Below are 19,308 nucleotides of genomic sequence, written 5' to 3'. Positions count from 1 at the left end.
TATCTTGTGCAGGAAAACTTAATTTACATTTCACTGAACATACAGAAATACTAATTTGTTTCCTATCCTGATGAACCAATCAAATTATGACACTGATGGGATATTCTTTAGAATTTTTGTGGACGTTGTGCCAGCTGCCGTGTAGGTAGAGGTCTTATATGCAATTAAAATACATCTGTACAAACACATACTTCTCCAGAAAACTACAGAATGTCTGTAGAACATAATAAAGAGAAACAAAACTTCAATATGGAATAATCTTTGTCTGGTTGATATCACTTCTGCAGTACATCTCAAAAAATTGCTGAAGTGCTTAATTAAGAACAAAAAGAGCTATGTCATATGCTAAGTTGTTTTGTTAAAGGTCCTGTCGTCTTGGATGCAGAAACAGAAAAATAACTTTTTTTTTTTCAGTAATTTTCATGAACTGCTGAAAAAGCACAGGATGCTTTTGAGAGCTCTTGGAGAAGCTGGTCACTCGGGTGTGAACACCTGCATGACACTGGCTGTTTTGGCTCAGACAACACAAGAATGTTTTTCCTGACCAGTGAATATACCTGCCTTTCAAAAATAGTATTTTATGGTCTTGCTGAGTAGTCTACCTCAAGAAAAGTTCTGAGGCATTTTGTACTTTTCTCACAGTTTCTTTATTAAATGATGCTGCTTTTTTGGCTGTAAAGAGAATATGAGGTTCTGAAAGTGGTGTAGATGTCTGTTTTTACAAATAAATACTTTAGGCCTAAAAGCTAACCTAATAGTTACACAAAGTACTATGTTATTCTCTTAATTATAGTAAGAAACTAAAAGAAAATACTACCTTGTGGTAAAGGACCTGTGTAAAAGTAACATCTTGTTACACTGTTATTTAAGTCTAAAGTGAATTAAACGAAAGTAAATGAATGATTCTTGTTATGCAAGAAGAAACGTACTATAGAAGTCTTATGGTACTTATACTTTGAGTGAAATAAAAACTGAATAAATATATAGTGGAAACAAGTGGGATTGCGCTGAAGTCTGGGAACAGTTTTTAAATGCTTGAGGTTGTATAGCTGTCGTGGTTTAGCCCCAGCCGGCAACTAAGCACCACGCAGCCGCTCGCTCACTCCCCCTCCCGCAGTGGGACGGGGGAGAGAATTAGGAAAAACCTCGTGGGTTGAGATAAACACGGTTTAATAGGACAGAAAGAAAGAAGGGAACAATAATGATAATACCAACAAAGGAATGTACAAGAACAAGTGAGGCCCAATACAGAAATTGCTCACCACCCCGTGATCGACAGCCCGTCCCCGAGCAGCGATTTCCGCCCCCCGGCCAACTCCAGTTTATGTACTGGGCATGACGTCGTATGGTAGGGAATATCTCTTTGGCCAGTCTGGGTCAGCTGTCCCGGCTGTGTCCCCTCCCAGCTCCCCGTGCACCCCCAGCCTGCTCGCTGGCAGGCCAGCACAAGAAGCTGGACTGTCCTTGACGGCTCAGCAACAACCCAAAACATCAGCACATTATCAACAGTTCCTCATCCCAAATCCAAAACACAGTCTCACACTAGCTTCTGTGAGGAAAACCAGGTCTATCCTGGCTGGTTTCATTCCTCTTCACCTTCTGCCTTTTCAAACATCTCACCTCCCACCTCTATGAATTAGTAAGGGTTGGCAGTTACTTTCATGGAGCAAATTAATATTACATGTAAAATTCTTGATGTATATAGAACGTTTATATTTTCAGAAATGTTCCAGTGAGGAGTCAGTATACTTTTACCTTCATGAAATGCCCAGAGGCAAGTTCTAGTTTGATCAAATTGCTATCTTAACCACTTTACTGGCTCTGTAAGCCAGGAGACTTGGAGTACTGCATAGAGTTCAGAAGTTGAATAGAAAAATGGTAGGAAGGTAGAAGTCAATTCAAGCTGCTTTTTTGATCTTCAACATCTTCACAGAAGTGTGTGGGGGGGAAACCTCCGACAGTCCAAAACTGGGTGCTTGATACATACAGTCTTAGTAGCTTTGAGAGTGAAAGGAATCTAGCAATCTCTTACTACTTTTAACACCTCTGAATGCCTGGGTATTCATTAGAGGTATGTCTAGCCTCTCAAGTTATGCAACTTGATTCAATATGGGTAAGAGCTGTAAGTGAAGTATATTCTTCAGGTGTCCTTCCAGGTTTCTTCTGAATGTGGTTCTATATTTGTGCAAATGGAAGGGCAACAAAGGTGGATTCTGTTCTTTGGAATAGAACTTTCAACAGTTAAATACTACTCCAGAAAGCAAGCAAATGGAAGATTAGCCATAATGACTTCTGTGTGTGTGTTTTTAAAATGTAATTTATACTTGGTACAAAATTAAATTGTGTTTATCACTGACTAGTGAGTAAGGCAGATTACAATCCCCCATCTTTAAGGCATGTTTTACAGTCCAGGATAAGACCTTGCAAATAAGGTGATGGAATAGGTCACTTTGATAAAACTAAAATAAGAAAGCCAAGGGTATGTGGGGGAATCAGTATAGCTAATACTGCTATATCTTTCACACTTACAAATTTGTCTTCATTTTACGGATTGCTGCTTTTCTCTGAGCTGCTTAGTCTGTTTTGGGCAGGGAGTGAGTTAGAGATGTTCTAAAACTTTGGAGGCATTCTCTTGGTGCCTATTGCATGCCTTTTGAATGGGAGAAAATCTATACTCTTTTGCAAGTTCCACTGCAAACTCCCACTCCACTTTACCTTCATCAGCTTTATACTTATGTTTGATTTTTAAATTGTTCTGGGGGAAACCAGACAAATAATATGATCTTGACTCTGACTTGTGTGGTTTTCAGATTAAGATTGTTGACAGTAATGAATTGTAACAGTAGAAGTGAATTTTTAAAAAACGAAGTTCCATTTTACTAAGTTGTTTTTAGAGCCCAACTCTGCATTCACAGTTTGTGTTTGGAGTGGCCCTTATAAACAAGGAACTTAAAACTCTTACGTTTAGAGCTTAAGGTAAGAGGCTTTGGGTAAAGAATCCCAAATTTCTCACCCCACCCCATTTTCTCTCTTTTTTTTTATTTTATTTTTTTTTATTGTAAAAGGTCCTGAGCAACTCGCTGTATTTGATCCTGCTTTCAAAGGAGGATTAGACTAGATGATTTTCAGAGGTCCCTTCCAACTTCAGCCATTCTGTGATTCTGCAGTAACAAAAGTCAAAAGTTCTTCCGGCATTAAATCTGGTGAGGGACATGAAGGAACGCAGGTCTAGCAGCAGCAGAAGGAACAGTAGGGCCTGCTGCTGAATGGGGCAGGGGACCTGGTGACAAAAGACCTGGAAAACCTGAGGTATTCAATGCCCTTTTGGCCTGGGTCTCCACTGGTAATACTAGCCTTCAAAAATTTCATGCCCTGGAGAGCAGGGGGCAGGTCTGGAGCAAGGAAGGCTTTTTTTTTCCTTGGTGGAGGAGGATCAGGTTAGGGAGTGTTTGAACAAACTATATATGTAAGTCCATGGGCCCTGATAGGATGTACCCCTGGGTGCTGAGGGTGCTGGCTGATGTCATTGCAAGGCCACTCTTGATTATCTTTGAAATGTTCATGGTGGTCAGGGGAGCTTCCTGAGGACTGAAAGAGAACAAATATCATTCCTGTCTTGAAGTAGGCAAAGAAGAGATTCTGTGGAACTAAAGGTGGGTCCTCCTCGCTTTGGTTCTTGGGCAAGTGATGAAGCAAATACTAGAAGCTGACATATGAAGGACGAGGATGTGGTTGAGAGTAGTTGTCATTGATCTGTGAAGGAGAAGTCATGCCTGACTACCTGATAACCTTTTAAATGAGATGAGTGGCTTGGAGGATGAGGGGACAGTAGAGAACATTGTTTATACTTAGTTCAGCAAGTCTTTCTAAACTGGGTTCTGTAACATTCTCACTGACAAACTGTTAAGGTATGGAGAGGAGTGCTCTCTCAAAGGGTTGTGATCAGCAGAATGAATTCCAGTGACTGGCATGAGGGCCAGTCAGTAGTGGTGTACTCCAGGGGTTGATACTAGAGCCAATATTGTTCAACACCTTCATTAAAAACTTGGATGATGAAACACCAAGTGTTGCAGACAATGTAAAACTAGGAGGAGTGATTGATGGATCAAATGGTCTGTGCTGCCATTCAGGGGACTTTGATAGGCTGGAGAAATGGGTCAACAGGAATCCAGAGAAGTGCAAAAAGTCCTGCCCCTGGGGAGGAATAACCAGTGGACTGACAAGCTGGAAAGCAGCTTTGCAGAAAATGAACTGGCTGTCTTGGTTTTGACCATGTCAGACATTGAGTCTACAATGTGCCCTTTCACAAAAAAACCCAAGTGGCAATCCAGGGCTGCCGTAGACAGTGCAATGCCATTAGGTCGAGGGTTTTCTTTCCCCCCTACTCAGACAGATGAGACCACACCTGGAGTGCTGAGTCCAGCTCTGGGCCCCTCATAACAAGATAGATGTGGACAGACTGGAGCTGGTCTAGGGAAGGACCAGGAAGATGATGAAGGGATTGAGGTATAGGACTCAATAGAGTCATATTGAGGTATATGACTTAATCAGTCGTACAAGAAGAAGCAAAGGGAGCTGGGGTTGTTTAGCCTTGAGAAGAGAAAGCATGGGGGGGGTGTTATCAGTGGGTATGAATACCTGAATGGGAGAGCGTGATGAAGATGGAGCCAGACTCTTCTCATTGGTGCCTCCTGACAGGACAGAGGCTATGGACACAAACTGAAAAAGTGGAAGTTCAATTTAAACATAACAAAACACCTTTTGGGGATCGTCAAAGCTGTGGCACAGGTTGCCCAGTCTCCATCCTTGGAGGTGCTCAAAACTTGACTGGACACAGCCATGGGCAACGTGCTGTTGCTTCCCCTACTTGAGCAGAGGGGTTGGACTAGGCAATCTCTGGAGGTTCCTTCCCACTTCAGCCATTCTGTGGTTCTGTGATAGCAGGCCATTTCAGTCTTTGAGGCTGGTCATTTTGTGTGAAGGTGAGCACAGTTACCTAAAAACTATAAGCCAATTATTTTTATTTGGAACCAGTTGGTAAACAATTGATAGCAACATAAATTATAAAGTTTGTGGCAAAGTGGTTTTTTTACATGTTAAAAATGTCAACAAAATACGTAGCTTTCTCAGGCATTGCTTTCTACCCATCAGTTAGCTTCATTATTAAATATGAAGAATCCTGATTTTGAAACCAAAATGTTGTTTGGAAGTAAATGGTGGATTGTTATCCTGTGTTGTACAATAACTACTTAGTAACATCTGCTTTTTCTGTTGTGCTAATTTTATTTATTTGTTTACTTTTAAAGCAAGATCTTATGTGTGAGTAGTAGACAGGCACGTAAAACCAAGTTAATCTTAAATTCCTTAGTTGGCCAGGCATTGGGTGGGCGTTCGTTCTTTGCAGTGTCCACGTCGCAGTGCCCTTCCAGCAAGGAGCAGGCAATCTCTGTTGTGTTGTTTTCTTCTTCCTTCCTTCCACACCTTTTTACTTCATGTTGGTTGACTTGCTGTTAGGCCCAAGCGGTGCTCTCTAACCCTTCCCAGGATAAAGTCTCGTCTTTCTTCCCTTCCTTGTTATCTGTGGTTTGTGGCTCCCACTGCAGCTGTTTAACTGCTTATACCTTGTCACTCTTCCTGTGATGAACACCTTTGCTCGTACTGACTCATCTGTGTGAGGCCAAGCAAAATTTAAGAAAAGACGGAAAACTGCTAATACGGCTAAAACAAAAGAGATACTAGATGTGCTGTCGCAGGGTTTCTAAAGTCACTTTTTTCCAGATGCAGTTAAAATCAAGCTAAAATAGATTGGAGACCACATAAGGCCTGACAAGTGTTGATGCTGGATGTGGGTAACAATGGTTACAAAACCAAAGGCCTATAATTATTACAAAGACATTATTATTATTAACAGTTGGTAGCCTTTCTCACCTTGGCTTGCACCAGAAAAATCAATTTTATTGTTTGACTGCAGGAATTTACTTTTGAGACACTGCTATTTTTAATTTTTACCTGTACACTAGAGGAAAAAAGGAAATGCTATTGTACTATCGAAGTGTGCAGGTGACACGCTGGAATTGTCAGTGTTTGGAATAAAAAGTGGGAATAGGTCAGTTAGAGAAGTCAAGCTGAATCACTTGGCAAAGTCAATGAGAATAAATATAAACGTAGTTAAATGGAAGGGCATATTGAAGAGCAGTGGTGGATTTGAGATTTTTGTTTAAAAGAACAACAAAAAACCTCAGTTTGAGAAGTCTTTTTAAAATTATATGTTTATGGACAGTGTTCAAACCTGTGGGAGATTGATTCTCCCCCTGCCAATTGCATGGTCTTGGTAAAAAATTTTCTTCCCATAGAATGTAAGTTCATAATACTGTTCTTCCCCCCCCCCCCCATGTTAAATCACTTTTTAATTCATTTAATTTTATTTTTAACCAGTTTTTGGGATTTTTGTATGTTTGAAGTTTTGATCAATGCCAAAGAGTGAGATAGATCCCAGTTTTCTTGTTTCCAATATCACAGTGTTGTCTCTTACTTCCTCTGGTAGGTTGATTGTTACTGAACAAGGGGCATTTCACCTGTTGAGTTTCCCAGGGGTATGTGAACTAGTAGCAAGTTGCCTGGTACTGCTTCACAGTGGCGAGAATTATCAGAAGCAAAACAAAAAAATCAAACCTAACCCAACCAGAAAACCCTTGAAATTTATCTCAAGTACTTTAAAAAGGTAATCATAAACGTAGATGTATATCAAAAATTACATGCTTATATAAAGTCATTGATTGTTTTATCCTAAGAAGTTGTCTTACAGTTTCAATTTATGGACAGAACATCTTTGCAAATTATACTATGTTAGGCTTTCTTCCCTTTTTGTGAGCTGTGGTTTCATTTGAAGGTATTGCTAGAAGCTGATTTCCAACAACCATCTCCATCTTACATTAAGGGCAAACAAAATGTAACTTCTGAGTAGGTCGAGATTATTTTGTAGTATCATTTTATTGTTGTGACAAAGACCTTCCTTATTCTGTAAGTGTTTATTTGGGTTCTTTTTGTTTGTTTTTGGGGGGGGATGTGTGTTTTTGTTGGTTTGTTCTTCTTTGTGTGTTTTTTTTAAACTGTAGGATGATCTGACACTAGATTTATCTTGTGACTGAACTAATCTTGGTTTTGTGCTGTTCTAAAGTAGACTGCTGGCAAGGAAAAGCTTTGTCATAAAGCAAATGCAAATGCATCTTTTCCTTGTGTAGGGAGAGGGTGAAGAGGATATAGTTAAGGCTTAAGGCAGTAGTGGCGCATTGGCTAAAAATGCTTCACTCCACAGCTGAAGATCCTGCTTCTTCACAAAGCATTTTGAACTAGGAGAACTTCCTTGAATCCTTGGGCTACATAGGCAGTGAACTGAAGTGTTCTTAATGGCCTGAGGCCAATGGGTTTGGCAGTTGTCCATACCACTAAGTGCTTTTGCTCCTTATAGAGTAGCTACAATCCAGTTTGCATATTTAATGTAGTTTGACCTGTGCTGCCTCATGAACCAGTGTCTAGTTGGTCTGGGCCAAAACCAAGCAATGCAAGAGGTTTGTAGCTGTTCCACAGTTGATGCTAGGGTGTGAATGTGATTCAGTGTGCAGAACTGGTCCAGCTCAGTTCACTAGTACAGACATAGCCTTGGTCACATATAAAGAATGGCTAACCAGAGTAGTAATGAAAGTATCAGCTACCTCTCTTGTCACTGACAGATCTTGTTTTTCATGTGTGTGTAGTGCTGTGGACGCTGTTGGGCATTTATGTTTTTAATTCTCGCGTATTAAGAAGCTGGAGATCTGAATATCACAATTCTGCCTTACCACAATTCCTGTGGAATATAAAACGTATCACCATTGCCATTCTTGGGTCTAATGATGATATGGGGAGCTGTTTGACTAATGTCTATGTATCCATGCATATAAGCATTATACTCTGTTGCTTTATCATTGCATGAGTAGCAGTTTAAAATTAATAACACTGAGCTTTATTTTTTTTAAATGAAGTTCTTGATGGAAGATTTCCATTTTGTTAAAGTAGATTCCTGCTGCTGGACCTTTTTAGCTTTTAAACTTGAAAAAAATCCCCAATTCTTTGAACAAGGTTCTGTTAATCAAAATAAGAATTTTCTGTAAGGTTTTGGGAAATTCATATGTAAATTTTTCTGTGGTGTTTTTTCATTTGTTTAGCTGTAGTGGGTAGCAATGGTGTTTTTTTTTTTTAATTTATTATCTTGCAAGTGGTGGATAAATGCTTGATAGTGTAGACCTCAAAAAACAGATTGCCTTGGAAAAGATTTGAATGTTTGCGGATCTTCAGTTACTAGCTATGTGGAAGAAATTTGAGATAGTTCACTCCTCCATGGAAGCTGCCTCAGTCCTTCTGAATTTCTCACACTACCTAGAAAGTGAGCAGCATACATTTAGGCACTTTTTGACAGTTGTGTTGCATCTTTATGCTCTTCCTTGCAGTTTGTTACCTTTTTGCACATCTGTATCGTAGGCTACTTTTGTATGTATTTTTCCTGAACTAGGGCAAAATGAGAGAATTACTGTAGTAAGCTGTTCATATGGCAAGTGGTTCAGTGTTGAAATAAACTTTCCGTCCTGGAACCCAGGATGAACCTGGCTTTATGAACCCAATATAAACATTGTCTCTTCTTTCCTTCTTTCTTTCTCCATTTGGTAGTGGATACCCTGTTTTCAAGAAAACTAAATGGAAAATACAGACTTGAACGCCTTGTTCCGACTGCAGTCTATCAACATATGAAGATGCACAAACGAATTTTAGGACACTTATCTTCTGTATACTGTGTAACTTTCGATCGGACTGGCAGGCGAATATTTACTGTAAGTGCAACACCTTTATTTTTGTAAATTTTTTTTTTTTTAAATACAGGTAGAATGTCACCTAATTGTTTCCAAAAACTGAATGTACTGATGTTGTGTATCAAGAGCAGATAAATGCTTTGCAACTGTTACTGTCATAATATGCTTCTTAATGACTATGCTGGTTTGCATGTTAAAATAGTTTTGGCATACATGTTTTAAGGCTAGTTGTGATGGTGGTTGCTGATCTGTGTAGTTCAGTCAGAAAACTTGGGTTATTTTCAGTGGAAAGGAATTATCCTATGTAGATTCTTTTCTCTGGACTTGTTTTCTCTAGCAAAAACATAAGCAAAAGAATGGACCGCCACCATTAGGAAGTCAGAGAGGACAATCAATATGAAATTAAAATTATTTTGATCCCTTTCTGTAACTTTTGTTAAATTTAAAGCATGACTATTAAATTCTTAGATTTGGTAAAGCATATTGAAGGAAACTAGAATGCTGGAAATTCACATGGTGTGTTGTAACAAACGTTGGTTCACGAGGAACTGTCTTTAAGAAATCCCAGGAACTTTTTGTACCAGTGTTCTTAATATTTTTTAGCTATTTGCTGTTTTGATGATGATGTTAAAATAAATATTGGATGGATGTCTGAAATCAGTACTGAAATGGCAAGTTTCCCAAGGAATAAGAATTATAAAAACAGATAAGTGTCAGTGTAATTTTGATTTCTTGGTAAGTAGTCAGTTTTAGTGGAGCCAAAAATCTCATAAATACATACCTTGTTCCAGTCTGGGACACTGTGGCTGCATTTATTACCTTGCCACAAACGCTGGATATAATTGATACCATTGTGGATCCAGAAGCTTCATTATGTGCTTTCTAACCTCATGGCAGATAGCTCAAACAGTGCAGGTGGAAGTACAGTTCAGTTCTACTTTAGGACTGCAATACATAACTCCTCAAATTCTTCCGAGGCAGTTGTAAATATAATTTGCCCTTTCGCCCACATACATTTTGCTTTGTTGTGTGGAGGGATGTTTGGTTGCAGGGATGGGACACTTTCACTGTTTTGAACAAACCTGTTTATTTGTTCACTTATTGCTTCAGGCATAGCAAAGACTTTTTTTCATATCCCCGTAGCTTTCATCAGCAAACTAAGTCCCTCAAGGGTCATAGGTATTAAATTCTTCTGTTGTTTGTGTGATTAACCTATTGGGAAAAGGGTGATCTGTTGTGGATTTATTTTATATGTGACATGGCAGAACATATTAGAGATTTTATGTGTACCGAGTATAAAAATTGCCTATTCTCACCCTGTTCACCTCTAAATAAAAACTTTTGTTTGTGCTTCCTAGATGGATTGCATGAAACTCCTTGTTAAAGTCTTCTGATTCTTCATTTTTCCTAAAACTTTCCCGTGTTCCTAAAATCTTTCCTCTTCCAGGGATAAACTAAACTTCTTCTTGGGTGCATCTGCAGTGATCATTCCTTTGTTGCACATTCCCTTGCTTTTTGCAGTCTGATTTAAAAGTGATTAAAGAGAGGGAATTCTCTTGACTCTTAACAGCAGGTTTTTTCCAAAAGAAAAGTAGAAGAACCTGAAATAAAATGGGGGGAGCAATATTGCTTTTGCAACCCCAGAGCTTTGCTGGCAGTCCTTTGCTGACACTGGTGTCCTGGTATCCTTGCTTGAAAAACATTCCAGTTTAGATCATGATTACTCCAGTCTAGTGTTAATAAAGTGTCCATAGAAATTAATTGTGGCTGATGAATTTTCCTTTTGGAGGGCCTAGGACAGAGCTTCTTACCTCTGCATTCTCAGATAAATCCAGTGTGGTTTTGTGTAGATGTTTTAAGTGGTTGTTGGCAAATGGGAAACCAATGGGTTGTATTCTAGGTCCCAGTAAAATCCAAGTTGCTGTAACTGGTATGATGTAGTCAGTAGATAAACAGTCAGGAACTGTCTTGTTATAATTGCGCCTGTGTAATGAAATGGTGCCAGTTCTTTTCAATCTAGACCACTGAAATTTCTAAAGTCTCTAATGTAGTAAGTAGAAATAGAAATTTATAATAAAAGTAAGCCAAACTTCATTCCAGACACATCTGTTGCCAGCATGTCAAATTGCATGCATCAGTAGGGAATCCTTGTTGCTCTACGTTTTTACTTTACAACCTCTAGCAATCAGTGTGACATTAGCTAGATAAGAGGTTCTTCTAGGTTTAATTGGTTCTAGAAGATGCATCGTAGATGCATCGTAACTGTTTAGTTTTCCTCCTGACCTCTGAAGGATTGAAAGCCTCTAAATTCAAGTTCTGTTTATATTCTCCTTCAAATTAAAAGGAAAGTGATTTCAGCACATTTTTTGAGTCGTACTCTTCTGGGGTATGTTATCTTTGCTAGGAAGAAGATGCTTTTAGTTTGCCTAGAGACAGTGAAAACAGGACATTATGCAGTTTTCCTACTAGCTAATAGGTCATGCAATGACTGTTTCTATTTATACGCTTTTACAGATTTCATAAAGATTTCTGAAGATCAACCTCTTACCTGCTTTTTTCCCAAATCTGCAAAAATATTCTTAATATACAAACTGTGTTGTTGTGGTAATTTAGTTGTGTTTTTTTTAATTAACTACAGTTAAGGCATCGTTACTTGCAAAGACACAGCTAAAAGACCTGTCAGCCATCAGTGAAGAAAACCTAATTATTTCTGAGACTGTATTCTGAGTCTCTTGAAAAGCGTGACTTGCAAAACCCACACAGGGTAATAGAAACAAGCATTGTTTTCTCTGGTTCCTGCATTACTTAACTTTCTGACTGTAGAGAATGATGGCCATCTTCTTTTCCCCCACCTTTATCTTCTAGTCTCCTCTGAGGTTACTCTTTCTAGGGAATAATAAACAGCATTGTGTAATAGTCTGTGTAAGATTTCCAACCCAAGATTAATTTGTACGTTTCTTGGCAGTTCCACTTCAGCCCACAAGTCTGTGTAATGGTAGGAAAGTGAACCAATCTTACTCCATACCTTGGCAATGCTGTCATCAGTTCTCTCTTGGTGTTGAACTTGTTCTAGGATTCACTTTTGACAAATGCTTTTTAATAGGCACATAATTCGTAGCAGTTGCAGACATAACCTTGGAAACTGGAGCTGTGGTGTAAGCCAATGCCCTTGCTAGTAGAACTGCAGCAGTATTTTAGGAGCTGTGAATTGTCCCATTCAGTTCAGATAGGATCTCATGAATTTATTTGAACTTTAATATTGTTATCTTGCCAAGATGCTACAGAATTTAAATTTTACCTTGGTCTTTTTTCTTCTTTTTTTCTCCCTTTTTTTTTTTTCCTTGTTGAGACTTGCTAACAGTCATTTAATTTTTCTCTGCAGTGGAGATGTACAACACATACCTCTAGAGCTATTTTATAGGTGGTAGGGAGTGGGCTGGTTTTATGCTGATCTGCTTTCATTGGTTTGGTGATAGACCTCTAAGGACCTTCCGGGTGGCATTAGGTCCCAGAGCTAGCTTTTCTGTTTTTTGCTGACCATTTTACGTGTTTAAGTTGTCTATGTGCAGGTTGCTATCCATCAGTTAAATTCTTCAAACAGCATTTTTAGGGGTCTCATAAAACAGGGTTTGATTTACTAGTTGAATTTTTTTCTTTTTCTACCCCCCCATGGCCTATGCTTTGAGGGATGGAACACCTCGCCATGTGGACAGGCTGAGAGAGTTGGGGTTGTTCAGCCTGGAGAAGGCTCTGGGGAAACCTTATTTCAGCCTTCCAGTACTTCAAGGGGGCTTCTAAGAAAGATGGGGACAGGCTTTTTAGCAGGGCCTGTTGCTATAGGACAGGGTGTAAGGGTTTCAAACTAAAAGAAAGTAGATTTAGACTAGATAGAAGGAAGAAGATTTTCCCAATGAGGGTGGTGAGGCACTGGCACAGGTTGCCCAGAGAGGTGGTAGATGCCCCATCCCTGGAAACATCCCAGGTCAGGTTGGATGGGGCTCTGAGCAACCTGATCTAGTTGAAGGTGTCCCTGCTCATTGCAGGGGGGCTGAACTAGATGGCTTTTAAAGGTGCCTTGCAACCCAAACCATTCTGTGAATCTGTGGTCCAGTAAAATGATTGCAGGCTTTAAAGTCAGTAGCTTATTCATAATATTTATCTGTACAATGTGAAAATTGCAGAAGCATGTTTTATGTATAGTTCAGTAGACAGAGGGTTTTTTGGTTTTATGTGTAATTTGTGCAGCCCCAAGAAAAATGGGACCAGTGACTATGATATAATTAATATTAATGGCTTGGTTCTGTTTTCATGCATGTGCTGCTTGTGAAATGATTTCCACCCCCTGTAGTGTTTTAGAAGTTCCCTATTCCCTTCCTCTGCTTTCAGGTCTCTCTCTCAAGCAGTGAGGCTATTACTTCTCAGCATCAGTTTTACACACACACACGCACACACCCCCTTTTTTCTCTCCTGTAACTAACAAAGACTGCGCAAGGGAGCAGTCCTTGGTTGAGTGTTGAGGTTAAATGTTCAGAGTGGAGCCCTTCTGTAATGCTGATCGCTCAGCTTCAGTGTCCTCGGAGGACCAAAGAGAACTCTGAAATCTCAAATCAGACTTTTCTGTTTGAGGGAAGAGGGACCTTCTCTTAATAGAAGTACTTATTTAAAATGAGTATGCAGTGACACAAATTTGTTTGACAGCCTTTATTGGAGGCTCAGAAGTTTATGCCAAAAATGAGTAGGGCAGAGGTATGGGAGAAGTTGTCTTGCTCAGATCTCTGCATTCATGGGTGCACCAGTTGAAGACTTGGGAAGAAAGAAAAGTAATGCCCTTAAAGCCATGCCCACCTGAGGAAAAGTAGAAGCATGGCATCTGGTAAATCCAAATTACCTACCAAGGCACAGAAATCAAATACACAGTAAAGTTTTAAATTCTCTTGATTATGCAGGTCTGGAGTCCCCCCTGCAAAACATTCTGCTGGGTTAAAATGTCACTAATGCTCCAAAGTAGCCATTTGCGTATGCTGGAGATAAAGACCTTCTGTAGAGCAGCAACCTGTATTTGTGATCTGTAGAAAAATGTGCTCTCAAAGTACCTAAATACAATCAGCTTTCTTTTTGCTGTTTCCAAAACTGGAGCTATAGTTGTATCTTGTGCTAAGAGTTGTATGTCTTGTCTGAACTGATACATATAATACAGGAAGAGAGAAACTGCTGTGGATAACTGCCTGTGAGCCAGAAACAACTTCTTGTTCACTAAACAAAAAGTAAGCCTGGTGAAGTTGCCTGGTTTGCAGGGTATTGCTACAGATGTGAATGGGCGTATAATTGTTAGGTAACTGCAGGTATGCTGTTCCCTTCCTTCTCCCGGATACTTGTTTTGAATCTGAACTATAGTAATGAGTAAAATTTAGCTACCTTTTCAAGTAGAGAACTGAATTATCTTTTTTTATAGTAACAACATTTGAAAAATTGAGGAAATTAAGGTAAATAAATTGTTCATCAGGATTAACTTAATGTAAAGAGGCTAGTCATTATTTACCCCCCCCCCCAAAAAAAAAGCTTTCCAGATCCTTTTATGCATTCCAGTAACTGCAGGATATATTTGGGTTCCTTCTGAAAGCGTTTCTTGGGGTGTTTGCCTGGCTCTCTGGCAGGACAGCTCTACTTCACACGTGGTGGCTACGTCAATGAGAACGTCCCAGGCTGGATCTTGATGTCCTGGGATTTGGCTGCCCAGAACAGTAGCTAAATGGAGCCGTGGCGGTGTGGGTTTTCTATAGTTATGTGAATGTAGACTAAAGAGTATACTAAATAGAATCATAGAATTATTAAGGTTGGAAAGGACCTCTAAAATCATCAAGTCCTGTTTACAAAAGCTGTTGTGTTGAAATTGTATCAGTAGCCTCTAAATATTTTTTTGAGACTTTTGGTCATTAGACGCTTACGTTAACTTAATGCTTACCAGTCTTAAAAATCTGGCTGTTGGTCCCTGTACTTTGGATACCTTTCTTTATAAAAGGTAGTCAATAGTATTGCCCTGCCTTCTGACTTCTCTAAAGCATAAATACTAGATAAACATGCAGAGGCACTGTAAGTCTATGAAAGAGGAAAAACCCAGGTGAAATTTTTTAACAATGGTGCCCACTGTAACTTGCTGCGGCACCTGTGTGTCCAGTAGCAGATGAGTGCTCCAGATGCTAAAACCCAGCACCCAGCTTTGTATTGCTTCTGAACCTAAGCAAATCAATGAAATGTTTACAGGAAATCTGTCGGTGTCTCCATGCAGTGTTCAAATATCATTGTGTTCAGTGAGGTGCAAAGGTATTCAGGCTTTCTGGGAGGTGCAGGAATGCAATGAAAAATGAAGGGCTGAGTTCTGAAATTTTTGCAAGGGCTGTGAATTTGTTGCATACAAGCAAGCAGCTTTTACAGTGTTGTGGGAAGACCAGCCAAATGCGAGTTAAGTATGAATAGGTAGATGAAGCCTCTGAAGTTTGATGAGGAGTGGTCATTTCTGTGTTTGGTAATGTGAATATCAAAGCAGATTTATAGTACTTTGACTTAATAATGGAATAGCTGTTCATACAGGCTCTTTACCTCACTGTTACTGTGGTAAGTATACTACTAACGCTGGTAGGGCATGAAGATCAAACTAGGAAGGTAAGGAACATAAGTGGTTATAATGCTAAATGACAAACATGGTACCAATTCATAATTCATTTTCACTTTTAATGTAAATTTTAATTTTAATGTATTGCAACAGCTTCTTCAGTTTGTGTTGAAGTTTTGGAAAAAGTGATTTGAAGAGCATGCATCCAACTTGCTGCAGGATTTGTGATCTGTATTATAAATGCCTCATGCTTTGTATATACTGTTGAGAATTAGTGTGATCTTATGTTGTGTTCTGAGTGCAGTGTGGAAAACTGTTAAAAGCATGGGGAGGGAATATTTATCTATGTATGCCACTAGTTCTGTTTTTCAGTTGATTGTGTTAGCTGTAACATCAAAACAGCTAATGATATGGTTGAAATGTTTTCTACCTTCCTTCTAGGGATCAGATGATTGCCTTGTAAAAATCTGGGCAACAGATGATGGAAGGTTGTTGGCCACCCTGAGAGGGCATGCAGCTGAAATATCTGATATGGCAGTGAACTATGAAAACACTATGATAGCTGCTGGAAGCTGTGATAAAATGATCAGAGTTTGGTGCCTTCGAACTTGTGCACCCTTAGCAGTTCTGCAGGGCCACAGTGCATCTATTACATCATTGCAGGTAGGTTTTTGCTTTGTGAACTCACCTGAGCAATAAAATGCATCATTTGACTGAAAAAGGAACCACCCGAGAATGTTCTCTGTAGTAAAAATGCATGCCTAGCAACTAAGCCGTGAAGTGGGAAGGAATTTGCATGGTACACGTTGTGAAATAACACGTTTATTGTCAAAATGCCTGACCCTTGAAAAATACCAGGCACAATCCTTGTTCAAAAAAATTGCATAACACATGTGGGCAGTTCTGTGTTGAAGTATCATTCCTTTGCAGGCTGTGATTCTGAGTGTAGGTACATTGAGTAAGGACTGCCAGTCACTGCTGAATGCTTTGGTTTGTTTCTGTCTAGAGTTGCATGCTGTTGCATAACTTGGGTTGTGGGGAGGGAGAACCCAGAGTGCTTTGGCAAGTAACCCAGCAGGGTTGTTCTGAAGGATGACACTGACTCTGAGCAGCATTGTATTATTTTGGTGTTCATTGCAATTTATTTTCCTTAGGCATGGTTTAATATTTGTTTATTTATTTGGTGAGAAGTCAATGACTTGAGGAACAACTTGGCACATCTGGAACAGATTAACAGGACACCTTTTCTTTTTTTCTTCCCCCCCCCCCCCCCCCCAGTTCTCTCCACTGTGCAGTGGCTCAAAGAGGTACTTATCTTCAACCGGGGCAGATGGAACAATATGCTTTTGGCTGTGGGATGCTGGCACCCTTAAAATAAAGTTAGTTGCTATTTTATTTGTTGCCTTTTTTTTTTTTTTTGTAATTAAGAATGATGTACAAATGTTGGAGAAAAATTGACTAGGATAAAACTTGTCACTGGCTGGTTCACTGTGTGATTGTTGAGTATGATCAATTTCTGATATAGCTATACCTTTCTTGCTTGTCTTTTAAGGACTAAATTGATATTACAACATTTTGTGGAGTGAAACAAGTAACCATATACCCAGTTTTGCTTATCTGTTAATTTGGTAAAAAATTATTAACTTTTTTTCCCTAATAAGATGTCAAATTTGGTGCTTTTTGGTTGTGTTCTAGTCTCTAAATCCCAAATGAAATGGAAATTATGTTGATAAAATGATTGCAATTTAGACTTGAAGATGCAAGGGTTTTTAGGAGATGGTAATGTCCTAGTATAAGTTAGGATGGGGTATTTTTGATGTTTGTCCTTTCCTAAATTGTATTACCTTTTCATAGTTGCTCTTTACCATAGCATGGCAGGAGGCAGAATTCTTGGGCAGCTGTGTATTGGTGGCTGAAGTTGAGCCTGAATTTTCTGCCTTCAAAGTATAAGGTATTAAAAATGTTGTCAGGACACTCAAATAGAGATAGCTTTTTAAAATTGTTCAATGGCTTTCAAATGATTTTGCTCCTTCTTTTCCTTTATCACAAAACACCTGTAGCTTAAAATTGGAAATAGTTGTTTTAGTAACTGTTAGTAATTTAGGTTTGGGGATGGCATGTGTTCTTAAGGACATATTCTCCTGGCAGGTAGGTTGCATTTTAGTTTTGGTAATTGCTGTTAGAATCTCTTTCTTGCAGTGTGCCAGAGTTATGCAGGGCTTGTAGATATGTTTGCCTAGGTGCTTCTCTAGTTGTCTGGACCTTAACTATTTTGATGTTGTCTGGGCTTTTTGGCTCTTTTTGATAATGTAGATGAAGGTGCTTCTCAGGCTGTTAATCCTCTGCTGCTTGGTGCATGCTGTAATCAAAGTAAGACGTTCCTTCTTACTGAGGAGAGGAGGAGACGGCTTACATGCTTATTTTTAATGTGTGAAGAAGAGGAGTTGCCACCACATTATTTTTCTTAAGGTGTTTTAAGTCTAAGCTCTTGTCAACAAGATGAAATCTTAATCTGCCTGATTTGTAAACTTTTTGAGCCCACACACTTCTCTCTCTCTTCTACTTTTTTCCTGTCTTTTATTCTTTTCTTAAGAAAGTTTGAGTCTATGGAATTGAATTTTGAAACAAATTCTGTCATTAGAGAATAGAGGGATCTGTGAGACTTAAGTGGGTTAAACTATATGAGTGGGGAGATGAATGTTTAGAAATCGTGAATGTTTGGATGAATCATGGAGTCGGATGGGATTTGTCTTCCATTTGTCTTAAAGTAAAACTTCGGGAGTGAGAACGCTGTCATTAGTTATGGTAGGGGATTCTTGACTAACTCCTTTCCATGGTGGTATCTAAATGTAGAATAAAAATTTTCAGTGAGATGCACTCAGCAAATATTAAAGGAGTGAAAGATTTTTGAGTAACACTTTCATATATAATTCGTTGCAGCAGATATGATCAGACAGCGGCATAGAGAAGACAGATAGTTCATCTGTCTTGTGCAGCACAGAAAGGAAGTGGTCGGGTAACCCAAGTCACGCTGGTGATTCATGTTGCTTAATGACAGAGTGCAGAGTACATTTTGAGACTGGAATTTGTACCATCCTTACCTTCTGTTCTGGAAGTATTTTATATGCTGTGTTTGAGAAGACAGAGGAACCTTTTAAGTTGTGTTTCTGCAGTCTGGAAAAAGATGAATGTATGAAGATGAGACATGTAGAGTCATGAGTGTCTTGAGTACTTGTAATGAGTAATTGCTTGTTGGCCCTTATCATACTAGAGGGTATCACATGAGGGTAGCCAATTCCAAATTGGAAGGAGATGGTTCCTTGCAAAAACATGCAGTTAAGTTATGAAACGCCTTGCCACAGGGTATTATGCATTATATGAAGACAGTAAAAAGCACACTGTGTGCTTTTTGTGCTCTTATACATCCAGTTTTGTCTACTTTGGAGGCAGGATACTGGAAGTAGATCTTTCTTTGAACTTGGTAGAGCTGTTAAGTATTTAAAGTAATTGATGCTTTTTGATCCAAGCTAAAACTTGATATAAAAATATGGTAAAGTCTAAATAAGAAACAAATATATCAGTCTTTTGGGACTGGAATATGTCACTTACAATATTGAAATAGTTGGATACCCAGAAAAGTCTTAATGTAGCTCTTCCTGAATTGAACAGTATACTAGTTCAGGGGAATTTGTTAGTTATAGGAGGTTTTACTTAATGTGCTAAACTGTAAACTTTTCTAACCATGGTTGTCATACTTATTCCAGTAAATCAGAATAAATGATATGGGGAAACTTAAGAGTCCTGTAATTTTCCTCAAGAAGGCTGCATTGTGTGGACAGTGTGTCTCAGTAATGG

At 39.1% G+C, this 19,308-nt stretch overlaps 1 protein-coding gene across 1 annotated transcript in view; it reads left to right on the top strand.

Moving 5' to 3' along the window:
* The window catches only part of PHIP (PHIP subunit of CUL4-Ring ligase complex), a gene marked incomplete at its 3' end in the record, with an annotated part of 110,751 nt that overhangs the window by 14,203 nt on the left and 77,240 nt on the right, over positions 1-19,308 (top strand). Inside the window, exons 7-9 of the mRNA XM_081997840.1 lie at positions 8,704-8,864; positions 15,895-16,116; positions 16,732-16,832. Coding sequence (XP_081853966.1) covers positions 8,704-8,864; positions 15,895-16,116; positions 16,732-16,832 — 484 coding nt within the window. The remainder of the gene's footprint in view (positions 1-8,703; positions 8,865-15,894; positions 16,117-16,731; positions 16,833-19,308) is intronic.

This window comes from Phaethon aethereus (assembly GCF_964289735.1).
Source record: "Phaethon aethereus genome assembly, chromosome: 3".
Taxonomy (NCBI): Eukaryota; Metazoa; Chordata; class Aves; order Phaethontiformes; family Phaethontidae; genus Phaethon; species Phaethon aethereus.
This window is presented reverse-complemented; position numbering and strand designations above follow the sequence as displayed.